At 42.2% G+C, this 13,479-nt stretch overlaps 1 protein-coding gene across 1 annotated transcript in view; it reads left to right on the top strand.

Moving 5' to 3' along the window:
- mgat4b (alpha-1,3-mannosyl-glycoprotein 4-beta-N-acetylglucosaminyltransferase B) overlaps positions 1 to 13,479 on the top strand; it is a 119,828-nt gene that overhangs the window by 88,947 nt on the left and 17,402 nt on the right. The window contains exons 9-10 of the mRNA XM_005737740.2: positions 9,022 to 9,152; positions 10,264 to 10,371. Coding sequence (XP_005737797.1) covers positions 9,022 to 9,152; positions 10,264 to 10,371 — 239 coding nt within the window. The remainder of the gene's footprint in view (positions 1 to 9,021; positions 9,153 to 10,263; positions 10,372 to 13,479) is intronic.

Below are 13,479 nucleotides of genomic sequence, written 5' to 3' on the forward strand. Positions count from 1 at the left end.
ATCTGAGCTTGAAGAGTGGCTACTGTTGGGTTTTGAAAAGAGACACGGATGTGAGCAACGCTTTCGGCCACGCTGACCTCGTTTTATTTTTGTCTGAATTTACAGAGATTTGCTTTAAGTCTCTCCTGATTTCTTTTCAGAGCAAACATTTTAAATTATTTTGGCAGGAAAAGTTAAAATTCCAGTCAGTGTAAACATCAGTGATCTGTAGCTCAAAACCATGACGTGGAAGCTTAAGTCATATCTGTGTAAACCGATAAAGAGCCAGTCTGAAGTTTCCAGCAATAAACAATAAATATTTAGCTTTGGTTTTTGCAGACCAGTGTAATTAATACTGATTCATACATATTCACACATATATAAGAACAAAAGTTGCCAGAGAGCACATTTCAGGGATTGAGTGGCCAGACAATGGAGGCCGGACATTTCCACACCTTCTAAGCTTCACGACTGAGGCGATGATGGAAGCAATGAGGTTCGCTGCCTCTGACAGGATGTGAAGTTTCCATCTGACTCATGAATTAAATCCAGCAGATTAATTGAGGCATCAGCCTGCATCTGATCTGCCTTCTAATTATTCTGTCAGGTCTAATCAATGAATTCTTCCTGGATCCAATCAGCTGTCGGCGGCACGTGGAACACCGGCGTTATTCGCCTGGAACCAGAGTCAGGATTTATCCTCAGAACTGTTTCCAGCGCTGACAGATAAGCCGATGTAACAGAACCTGAAATCGCGAGATCAGAGGTTTCGTCACGTTAACACGCTCTGTAATTAAATCCTGAAGCTGCTACCTACTAATCGTGTATTTGTGCTGAAAGTTCAGACCTTCAGTGCCCAAAAAGTAAACTCTCCTTCCAAACCAGAGCCGCCGTTAATTTGCTTCGACTGATGGTTGATCAGGACTGAAACAGCTGCTAAGAATAATCCATGTATGATTTAATGTGATAAATTCCCACGGCCCTCGCAGCTCAAAGAGCACGGAAAACCTGAAAGTAAATTTATATTATTAAAAACAATTAACACAAAGAAAAAACACCTAGAAATAAGGACTTCCATGGAGATTTATATCAAAAGACCTGACACATAAATTAATTTCAAGAAAATCAAACCCAAGCTCAGTCTTTCCAAACCAACATAAAAATACAGCTGAGGTGGACTGAGGTAGAAGGTCGATCCATAATTATCTTTATCCAGATCCAAAATCATCATAACTCACTGAATTTTTACCAGGTTTTCTGAGTCGGGTGTTTTCAAATGCTGCACATTAAAATAGGAATAAACAACATGCTCACCACATGTGGACAGTATCTGTGACAGTTATAATGTTAAATTGAATATTACAGTTCTAAATCCTGAGCAAGATGGTGACAAACGCATGTTTGACCAGTCAAAAACATTACAAAGCAAAGCGTCGTGAGGATGCCAGTGTCAGGCAGATGCTGCGGACAGTGACCCAGAAAAATGAAACCAGTCCTCAACTGGTTGGCAAGTGGTTGCCGGGTGAAACTGGTCGCACAGAGTGTGCTACACTGAAAACATCCTTTTGATTACTTTGGTCATTAGTAGATTCCCACAGGGAAGACCAGCTTGTCTGAAAACACGCTGAGCGGTAGTGAAACCTTCAAAGTAAAAGCATAATTTTTACATTGAAGACAAAGGGTTGCCTTTTCAGGCATCACATGTTTCACCGAAGCCCAGCGAGTATCTGGTGAATGTTTGCAGATGGCCACCTTTCCTGACTCACTGAAAAGGGAGTTTTCCTTACCACTGTCACCAAGTGCTTGCTCATAGGGGTTTATGTCATTGTTGGGGTCTTCTCTGTATTATTATATGGGCTTTATCTTACAGTATAAAGCACCTTGAGGCAGGGCTGTTCATATAACGATGTATATCGGATGACAATATAAAAACGTCTATCGTTTCCTATTATGCTATCGTTTGTTTCGTGGTGTCATAAAATAAACTGTTTACAGCAATATTTTTCATCGTTTTGATGGTCACTGTAGTGGCTATATTAATTAAAGTTCTCTCTTTCTCTTATATTTAATATAACCACACTATGGGCGGACAAGTGCCTGTTTTTACGTGTTTTTGTTAGCAACGATAAAACGGTAAAACCATCGCGCGGCTCCGCTGTCCGCTTGTTTGTTTTCCACGTAAACCTTTCACAATAAAGCTCAAGATCCTGTTGAGACTTTTCAAAATAAACTAAATCACATGAAAGAGTATGCAGAGAGTTTACGGATGAGAAGCAAAAAACGAGCCGTCAGGTGCTAAAAAATAAACCTTTAGACTCAAACTTTAAGAGAAAATGGTGGCCGTTATAACTTAAGTCTAAAAATGTATCGTTTCATGCATCAGTTAAAACACTCGAATCCAGGTAAAGGACGCCCAGCTGGAAAAACTAAACACAAGTCGAGCTGCCCGAGATTCACAGAATTTACAGAAAATATTACATTTTTGTGATTTATATCGTTGTCAGCACGATAAATGTCTTATATCGGGATATGAGATTTTTGTCATATTGCACAGCCCTACCTTGAGGTGACTGTTGTTGTCGTTGTCAGTGTCTTCCATACAAACACACTCCAAACCACTTTGCAACCAGTTTCTCAGAGTCCATGACAACAACCTGTAGCAGCCACTCATCAACGAGTTGGAGAATGCTCATTTTTCCCTAGCAACCACAGGTTACCACGGGTCACGGGCCCATCTTCAGGCCTGCGTGACTGATTTCGTAGCAGCTCCCAGCAAACACTCACAACAGTTCAGGGAAGACAATTTTTTCTTTAATAGCTGATGGTTGTCAGGCAGTTACCACATGGTCTCTGAGGACTGTGTGACTGAGGACTTAATTACAGACACTGTGGGTAAATTTTTCCTACATTACGTCTATGTACAGGGACCAGCATAAAACATTTCTCCTGATGTTTCTGTTTCTGCTGCAGTCCTTTTTTTCTGGTTCGGATGCAGACGTCTTCATTCTCAGTGGAGAGGAAGACATTATGTTCATGAACAGCTCCACGTGAAGTGTTTGGGTATTGCTGAATGTGACTTTACAGAAACTGCTTGTTGACCACAGCTGGCTCTATGTCAGATTCTTTCTTTTGACTTAGGTATCTAATAAAATATATCAGCAACATCACACAGCTGCACAAAACTTTTATTCCCATCTCGCATTTTTGCAGCTGCATCCTCATTGTTCTTCTATTGACCCCGAGTATTTATGATGCTGTGCAGCGTTTGGTTCTGTTTTGACTTCATGTGACAGAAGGTTATCAGCAAGAGTGAAAGGGCAGGTTTACAAGATGGTAATGAGACCTGCTCTGATGGATGTTTTGGAGATGATGGAGGCTGGGTTGGAGATGTTAACATGCTCACTGGGAGTGAGCAGGATGGACAGGATTAGAAATGTGTCCATAAGAGGGACAGCTCAGGAAGAGTGGATATACTGGAGCTGCCTGGCAGGAAGAAAAGAGGAAGACCTCAGAGAAGATTCATGGATGCAATGAAGGAGGATGTGTGAAAGAGGAGGATGCTGGGATAGGAGGAGGTGGAGACAGATCATCCACTGTGGTGAAACCTGAAAGGAGCAGCTGAAAGAAGAGGAAGAGTTCTGCTTTTGGGTCCTCTCCACATTAAGCTTGAAACATTGACAGATTCCTTCATGAGTCCGGTTAAGAAATGCTGATGCGCAGTGAAAGTGGATTTGTACACGTGTCGGCGAGTCTGAACGTTTCTCAGGAAACGCGATACAGCTCGGTACAAAAAGCTGGCAGGCTTTGCTGAAGCCTTCAAAGTGAGCCGTATTGTTTTGATGTGTTAAATCCTCTCGCTCTTACTGTCCCCCATTTTAATACAAAGCCTCGGGACTAAATTGCTTCGCAGGATCTCTGGAGGAACGTCAGTATTTATCCAGACAGATCCATCTCCACGGAGACGCTCTGCAGTCATCGGAACGCCGCCTCCCTCGCCGCCTCGTCTCCGCTTCAGGCGCAGCTTCTCCATCAAAAGAAATTAAACATTTTTACTTGTGAATTATTGATCGTGCTAACTGCAGAGCAGAAAACAATCAATTATCATTATGTGTGTTATGAAACCCAGAGGGACGCAGGAAACAATCCAAACGGATTTATGTTCTTGGCTCAACAGGAGCGTCAAAGTTTTCTGATGAAAATCTCTTTAACGCTGTTATTTAAGAGTGGAGCGTGCTGTAGGTGAGGGTACACTCACGTCGCTGTGTGTCTGCGCTGCACGGGGACATCATTAAGCGAAATCCTCAGATGTAATCCTGCTGCTGCGGGAGGCTGATGAAACTGTTGCTTTGTGGGTCGTGTGACAGTGAAGTTAATGAAGGGGTGAGAGTCGCTCTGTGCCTTCATCACACGGCCTTTGTTCTCTTTAAAGAGGAAAAACTGTGTTGGGCAACAGAAGGTGATGAAGAGCATCCAGCTCAGGGACACGCTCGCATCAGCCTCTGATAATAATGGAAATAATGAAGGTGATTAACACATTAAACCAAACAAGTGCAATAATTATTTCAAATTAAAACACAATGCGGGTCAGAAGTGTCTGCATGATTTTTGGCTCCGTGTGCCACTACATTTAATTTGAAATTGTTATTTATTTATAATGTATGAATAACAGAGAATAAGCTGATATGATGTGCTTTCATTATTTCGGCAGGTGTCTGTGGGCGTTCGGTAAAAGCACATCAACACAATGCGCTCACTAAACTTCTTGGCTGTGAAAGTAAAAAAAGTTTCTATTCAAATTTAATTTATGCCTCAGGTCTTAAACAGACATCATCAGAGTTTGGAGGATTTTGAATATTTTAAAGCTTTTAGAAGCCCAAACTTTTCATGTAGCATCTGCCAGAGGAACACCAAGACGGACCGTTTCTTTGAAATATTTTCTCACGTTATAACAGATTTTAATCATGTGCTCAACAATTGGATCTCCGGACAGGTTTTACAGTTTTCGTCATACTTGCTTTGCTTAAATTCTTTCCTCATATCCGCAAAAACAATTATCGTCTGATTAGTTACGGCCGATGTGATGAGCTCTTTTAGGGTTCAAAGATAAAATAAATTTTAAAAATTGAAATGATTATTTCTTCTATAAAGGTAAAAAAGAATATCCAAAGTAACACCTTGCTAAAGTATGAATTAACTGTGATTAAACACAGTTTCACTGCCGTTCCCAGGCCAGATCACTGCTGGATCACAAAATCGCTTAAGTAGAAACTGTGTGACAAAGTAAAGCAGACTAAGAGATCTCAAAAAGCAGCACATCATGCCACACTCTAAAGAAACAGCTGAGAAACAAAGTCTCTGACATCTATCAGTCTGGAAAGGGTTACAGAGCCATTTCTAATGCTTTGGGTTTCCAGTGATCTACAGCGAGAGACATTATCCACACATGGAGAAAACCTGGAACGTGATGAAGCTCCCCAGGAGCAGCCGGTCTTATTCCAACTATTCCAAGAGCGCTCGACTCATCCAGGAGGTCAGAGAAGAACCCAGAACAACACTGAAGCACTGCAGGCCTCACTCGGCTCAGATAAGGTCAGAGGTCATGACTCCACCATGAGAAAGAGACAAAAATGGCCTCCATGGGAGAGTCCAAGGAAAAAAATCACTGCTGAGCAAGAAGATCACTAAGGCTCGTTTCACATCTGCCAAAAACATCTGGATGATCGCCGAGACTTCTGGGAAGATATTCTGTGGACTGACGAGACTGATGAGACCTGGAAGGTTTGAGTCCCGTTACATCTGCATCAAACTAACAGCATTTCATAGAAAGATGACGGCGACAGTCAGACATGGTGGTGGTAGTGTGATGGTCTGGGCTGCTCTGCCGCTTCAGGACGACTTAAATTCTGTCACAAATCTGAATAAATGCCAGTAACCATTACACCAAACCAAGCTATCATGACTGTAAACTTCACCTGAAATTAGCCGGTTTATTTCTATGGGGACTTGCTCATGCTGCTGCTTCCTCTAGTGGACGTTAGAGGTACTGCAGTCACTAACCAGCAACATCCAGCACTGAGAGCTGAGGCTACTATCTGCCAGTGTTTAGAAAAAACAAAACAGGAAATAGTTTGGTGTTAGATTTGTTTGGAAATCTTGAGATTGATGTCGGTGTTTTAACAGCATGCCGCTGTGTGTTGAGATGCTCCAGAATAAATCAAAGCAGAAGAAGAAATGAAGCAGAATGAGAGGCAGAAGCAGTCGGCGGTGATGGGAGGAGGGAGGATTTGGAGCTGGTGTTTCTAACATTTCCTGCAGCAGTCTGTTTGTTTTCTGAATGAATCGGTTACAGGGTTCACCTGTCTTTAACGGATTTTGGCAGCGTTTCGCCTCCTGCTCCTGCTGGCTCGTTCGAAATTTGATTTGATGGAGAAATGATAGCGAGGGCTACAGAAGTAGAAAGAGGGATGGAGGTGAATGCAGAGGGAGGCGTGTGTGATGGAGAACAGCATGAGTCTCATCTCTGAGGTGGATGATGTTGATTTCACACCTGGATGTTTGTGCTCATCTCTGACTGTCTGAGCATCACAGACCTCCTCCTCCTCCTGCTCCTCTTCGTACCTCCGGGCCTCCCTCTGGTCCTCGGCTGCGACCTTACGAATCCTCCCTGACCCTGAGTCGCCTGCGAGCAGCGGCTGCTTTAATAAATTCATCAGGGTGAAGCTGACTCACTGAATTAAATCAGACGGAGGGAGAGCTGTGGCGCTGCGGGGCTGCTCTCTAATTCAACTGTTTGAATTTGGGTTTTGCATTTGCTAAGTTTAGCCTCTCTTCAGCCTCGTTCACATCTGCAGGGGGCAGTTTTTTTTCCGATGCCTCGTCAAACATCCGACCCTCCAGAGGTTCAACTGTCCAAATGTATCAGGGCGGAGTAGAAGGGGCAGGAGCATGGCAGAGCTCTCTGCTGGCCTTTTAATTCGCCCTCGTCATTGTTTCAGTCTGTGGAGACTGTGCGGCTCACTTTCTGACCTTTCATTTGTGGAGAAGGTTTCCTTTAGCTCGGCCTGACTCTGCAGAGAAAACAACAGAAACAAGCAGACTGAAGAGCTGAGTGACGAGAAGTTATTTCAGGCAGCTGGATGAACTGGACAGTGGCAGTGGCATAAAGCTCCAGCTCCCCTCATGCAGCGAGGTGAAGTAAAAATGTGATAAATCTGAAGGATAAGCAGCCCTGCTGCACTATTCTAACATGCCTTCAGATTTCAGGAGCAGCTGAACAGAAACTAACAAGATAATTATTGAAAATAAACCAATCAGCAATCATCAGGCAGAGAGAGTGAGGCTGCTTTAATTTTGAATAGCACAGCTATTCTTCTGTAGGCAGCAACTAGTCCACCAGATACCAAAAAGGAACCAAAAGGAACAGCAAATAAGCAATGATTCCAGTTTTTATTTTAACTGGTATTTCACATTTAGAGTTGTGGTCAGCATTTTGCATCCACTCATCAACAGCATGAATATCGTTGTAATTTGGGCTTTTAGTGAGCTCTTGGAATGGCTCTTTTTCCAGGGTGGAAGGATTATACAGCAGCATGTTTAATGATTTGAGAAAATACAAAAGAAATTCGGTTTTTTTTTTTAAGTAATTGATGATGAATGCTGTGCAATCACTCCACCCTGGAAAAAGAACCATTCAAACCTTAAAAACCCCAAATAATTTCCATGTTTCTCATGTGTTTAATGTGTTTACGGGGTCTCTGTGGTTCGTTCTAGCTTTGCGTTGACCCAAGTCATAAAGAATTCGGGGAAAGGAGGAGTTGCACTTTTTACTTAAGTTGCTTTCAAAAGTTTCATTTCGTAGTTGTGGAAATACTTCTTTGTTATGACCACTCCAACTTTAACACACAAAATACTACCTACAGCAATACACAACCCAACGCATCTCTCAAATAAATGAAGGAGTCTCTGTATGTCAGCCTGTTTTTTGCCTTTGTAAAGCACTTGGTGACTTGCATTTCTGAAGACCACTGGAAGAGTGTTCACATTCAGGTCATTTCAATTATATTTTGATTTCATTATGCAGCCCTTTAGTGCAAAATTGTAAAATATTGTCACAGGTGACAGTTTGGAAGGTTCCCACAGCTACCAAAAATTAGTCTGGAATATTCTTATAGATCAAGAAAATAGCCAAGACTGTTATTATAGATTCAAGAAAGAGCTAGAATGTTCTCATAGATCTAAAAAAAAAGAGCCTAGAATGTTCTCAAAAAAGAACCTTGTAACATTCTCCTAGTAACAAAAAGAGCTAGAGTGTTCTATTTAAGAAAGAGCCTAGAATGTTTTCATAGATTCAAAATGTCTGTTACTTGAAACACTGAAATCTGTTTATTAGTAAACCAACTAACAGAACAAATTGAATTTGTTGGTATTAAGTGTTCCGGCATGACGCCCCACACTATTAGCAAAATGAGTGAAAAACAAAACGGACCGAATAACTGGGAGGATCCGCTGAAATTCTTAAAACAAATATGACAAATGACCTGTTTTAGCTGCCTCAGCTAAGGTAGATCATTATCTGCAATGGGAATACTTTTACTTCTGTGTGTATTTCTTTTTTCTTGTTTTCATACTTTTTTAATTCGTAAAGGAATATTTTTAGTTTGTAGTTTTGATTCTCGTGCTAAAAACAAAGAATCTGAATACTTCCTCTGGGCATAGGAAAACAGAGCAGCAGTATGAAATATAAGTATGGCACTGATGAATGACAATAAAGGTCACTGCTCCATCTTGATGTGTCGCCGCTGTTGTGACCTCTCACTTCTGACTTTCTTGCTGCTGGATGACGGGAATCAGAGCTTTTATACTGTCCCAGAATCCCACCAGCAAACTGTTTCTGAATCACTGCATCTTTTCACTAACATGCTTTTTGAGTGCAGCTCTGTTGGGGAGCTCATTGCTTATCTAAATATCTGAGTGTAAGTCAAAGAGTTCGATGAACCAAAATGCATGAAGGGAATGCACTGAGCTGTGCTTCTCTCTGTGCAGGTAAGATGTTTAAGTCTTTGGACCTGTCGCTCATCGTGGAGTTCATGCTGATGTTCTACAAAGACAAACCCATCGACTGGCTGCTGGACCACATCATGTGGGTCAAAGTGTGCAACCCTGAGAAGGATGCGGTGAGTGGATCCAACAGAAATCATCAAAAACAGAGGAGATCAATACTGAATGAAGGGTTTACCATGATATCTACTGTATATAACACAATATCAGCCAGAAAAACAAAAAAACTCGTACTTTTAACCATTCTGTCAGCTGCCAAACCTCTCACATGTGCATCAGTATGATAACAGCAACACTTTGAAGTCTTTTCATCGATGAAGGCTTCAGATTGTTATTGGCCCTGACAATTTTCCAACGTTCCGGAGCTTCATATGAGGCTGTTTTGTTTCTGAGTGGCACCTGTGTCACACTGTTAAGCACATCATGTGTTAGCGATCCGGTAGTGGGGCATATTGGTGGCAAACAAGTGACTGACGTGTTTTTGCTGCCTTTGTGTGATTTTCAGTCAGAATGTAAAATCAGCTTTGGCGTTACAAAGAGTGTGTGCAGTGTTTCAGCTCAGTCTCCTGGAAAAAAGTGAAAAAGTCACAGTTTGATTTGCTTCTGTCGATGGACACAAATTCCTGACTGAGAAACAGAACTTTGAACAAAGTGGCAACAGTTTATTTGAACTCAAAGCTGGTTTTCAAAACCGAAACCTTTCCAGTGGTAATTAATAACACAGTTAAAGTGTGAAATTCAAACTGTGCTCACATGAATTTTTGGAAATAAATGAATATATCCTGAGGAGGAGGAGGATTAGTCAGAAGGCTTAGTTTTACTTTGTTTTCATTGGCTGATTACTTTTTACTAACGGGTTAAACATTATCTGGGTTAAAAAAAATACTCCTTCACAACAGTTAATGACGCTTTGTATTTTAGATTTCTCCTTTCTTTATGGTTTGTTTTGTTTTATTACAGTTTAGTTAACTTTTAGTTGTAATGTACTAAGGGCAAAGTTCAAACTAAAAGTGGTTAACGTCTCCTCAGTGAATACTGGAGCGTACCTGTTCCCTCGTTCCTTACTAACAGCAGGGTGAGTCGTGCTTCCAGCCTGAGAGTAAGCGGTTTAACGTGACAGCGTTCGTACTGCAGGGCTGCTGCACGGATGCTTTGTAGTTGAAGATTTGGGAGGATTGTGTGTTTGTAAATATCCCTGTTTGCATCTCCCCCCTCTCTGTCTTTCAGAAACACTGTGACAGGCAGAAAGCCAACCTGAGGATTCGCTTTAAGCCGTCGCTCTTCCAGCATGTCGGCACCCACTCGTCCCTGGCTGGAAAGATTCAGAAACTCAAGGTAATGACTGAGCATCTCTCTGAGCGCAGCTGTATTTATATCACGGCGGGAAATGTGCCGCTCTGTGAGCCTCGTGTTCCCGAAGACGACCACAAACACCTATTAGCAGCAGACACACGGAAACATCCATGAATATAAAAACTTATCAGGAACGTTTTTCCAGCTTGTCTTCCTGTTCCTCCCGTCACAAAACTGCTGTTATCTGCATAAACACAAATCCATATTAACTGCTTACCTTCAAAATAAAACCAGAACCTCACAAATGTGAAGCATAAATTCAGAAATTCCTCCATGAATCGTGACGTAGTTACTGCAGTCGTTCAGCAGCCTCACTTTAATACAGGAACATAACCAGAAAACAACCAGCTGGCAACCAGTCGAGCGTCCCAATGATTTCTTTTTGTCCTTTTTGCAGCATGGTTAACATCCTGTTTTTGCTCTTATTCCCGAATCAACTCATAACTTTACTGGAATTGAGCTACAACCTAATTTCCAGCCCCATCCAAATTTCTTAAAATATTTATTTTCGAATAAAGGATTCGTCTCAAAAAGGACAGAAATAAGTCAATAAATCAAAACAAAACAATCGAATCCCGTTGTGCCTGCAGTCTGCTGCAGTCTGCTGCAGTGCACCGGCTGACCCTTTAAGAAGAGTTTGGCACAAACGTCCTGTGAATGTTGATCTTTGATTTGTTGTCACGTCTGTTTTGGGGAATCTCAGGTAGACTCACAGCCACGCTGTGGAGCTGGTGGACAAATGGTGCTTATTTCATCTGTTTCCAAGGGGCAGGCGACATCTTTCAGTCGTGTTTTAGTTAAAGATTCTTTATAATTTAAGCTATAATGAGGCAGCATGGCCACCCGTGGTGTCATTTCAGATTATTTTAGAGATTATTCTTCTGCTCTAAAGCTCAGCTCTGACCCGGACGGCCTCAGTGTGAGTTTCCTGAGCTTGAAGCGGGGTGAGGTTCAGTCCGAGTTCAGTCCAGCGTCTCTGGAGAGATGAAGATTGAAAGCCTCTGCAGTCATTCGCAGCTTCGCTTCCTGCCAGCAGCTCGGCCCGAGCGCCTCCATTTAATGCCTCTGATTACTGTGTTAAGCACGGTGGATATTAGCCCACTGACTGGTGCTGCAATCTGCTCTAATCAATTGGATATCGATCCGGCCGCCCCGTCCCAGAGCCTCCTCGCTGTGGGGATTGAAGCGCAGAGGCCGGCTGCATGGGGCCGTGTAACTATGGAGGCTAACTCCGCTATTACCCTCCAGCCTGAACTGTTCACCACTTCAGAGAGAAAATCAACCCAGAGTTTTAAAATTAAAGTCATAATGGGAGGAATTGAAGTGGACGTCGGATTTATTCGACTGTAGAGTCATGTAATTAAGAGGGAAAATTAAGTCTGGAGACTTGTTCATGGACGGAGTGAAAATAACAAAACTGATTCAGAGTTTTATTTCTCCAAAGTCATTAAATGTCTTGAGTTAACCCCTGACCTCTGCTTGCAGAGACTTTAACACTCAGCTGTAACGGTGTTTGAGTTTGCTGGTTTGCTGTATAAGGACTCATCACTGAACAAATATCTGTTCACTGACTGTCAGCGAGAACGACTGAATTATTTCTAAGGCCAAACCGTTCCTTTAACCGGAGTTTAAACTCATAATCATCCTCTTTTCATCCCCTCAGTTTTATCTTCAGACACTTCTTTTAGTCTGGAGCTCCACCCGAGCAGCTTTGCATGATTCACAGTTCAGAATCATCCTTCTGTATCTCACACCAGACTTGCTGCAGCTCCTCACTGTCTGAAACAAACTGGTTTAGCTCCACCCCTTTAAGAAGATCTTCGTCTGATTGGTTACCCTCACACACAGCCAGAAAAAAATTGCTGAAGCTGAGCATTTAAAGCACAGTAAAGCCTGACCTCTGACCTCATTATTATAAACTTTGTCCGTGTTTAATGTGAACATCTTCTGCTAGAACAGCAGATCTATGACAGGAAGTACTGAGAAGCAGAGCAGGTCCACTTTAAGATCTGAAAATAGGAGCTTCTTATAAGAGAGTCTCAGACATCACCAATCACTTGCTCTTTTAAAACCTGATATGATGCTGAGCTGCAAAAGTTTATAAAAGGGAAAAGCTTCAGATTTGAGTTTCTCTTTTATTTGTTCACAAACAACAGAAACGTTATAAAATCCTCCTGACAGAAATGTGACAGGTAGGGTCAGAAAGGCAGAGCTCAGACCGAAAACCTCAAATCAAGCAGAATAAACGATAAAAATATTCTGACAGAACATTCAGCGGATGAACAAAGCCAAAACATTTCGCACATCACAAACAGCAAACTGTGAATGGGATGTGTTTTAACATCTGTACTCTACAATGTCTGAGAGAACCAAGTTTCATAAACAGGACCACAACAAGACAAAGTCACACAACTGTTACACAAATGCATCAGCCTCTGGAGGTGAAACCAGTGATGAAGCACCAAAAGCTGCAGTTCCTCTAACGTCCAACAGAGATTCCAGCAGCGAGTCAGTCCCCATAGACTCCCAAGTTAAAACTTTACAGCAGAATTAAACATGTTAACACCCTAAAACACAAACTAAGTTGGGGTCTGTGATAATTTAACTCTCCCACACACCACAGGTGTGAGTTTAATTATAACTCACCACTTTAAATTGTATTAAGCCTTATTTTGTTAGGGGCGTGGCCTCTGTTGGCGGCTGTAGCTGCTAGCTGTCTGCTAGCTTATACCTCAGCTAATCGTAGCCCCTGAACTTGGCGTCTGTTTGTGCTGTTGGAGCCTTTTAAAAAAAAAAACATTATCTGACCAATATGGCTGCTGTGAGGTTATTGTAGTAACAGACTGTCCGAGAAGTCTACGCTTCAGTTTTAGGATTTTATTTGGATGCTACTGACTGCTAATTAGCTAATTAAAAATCTGTGCGGAATGCGGCTCGGGCAGTGGCTGAAGCAAAAACTCGGGTGTGGGAGGAGTTCGGAGAGGCCATGGAAAAAGACTTTCGGACTGCCTCGAAGAGATTCTGGCAAACCGTCAGACGTCTCAGGAGGGGAAAGCGGTGCTCTACCTGCACTGTGTATAGTGCTGGCGG

Source organism: Pundamilia nyererei, unplaced genomic scaffold (genome assembly GCF_000239375.1).
Source record: "Pundamilia nyererei isolate P.nyererei 1_Seehausen unplaced genomic scaffold, PunNye1.0 scaffold00079, whole genome shotgun sequence".
Classification (NCBI taxonomy): domain Eukaryota; kingdom Metazoa; phylum Chordata; class Actinopteri; order Cichliformes; family Cichlidae; genus Pundamilia; species Pundamilia nyererei.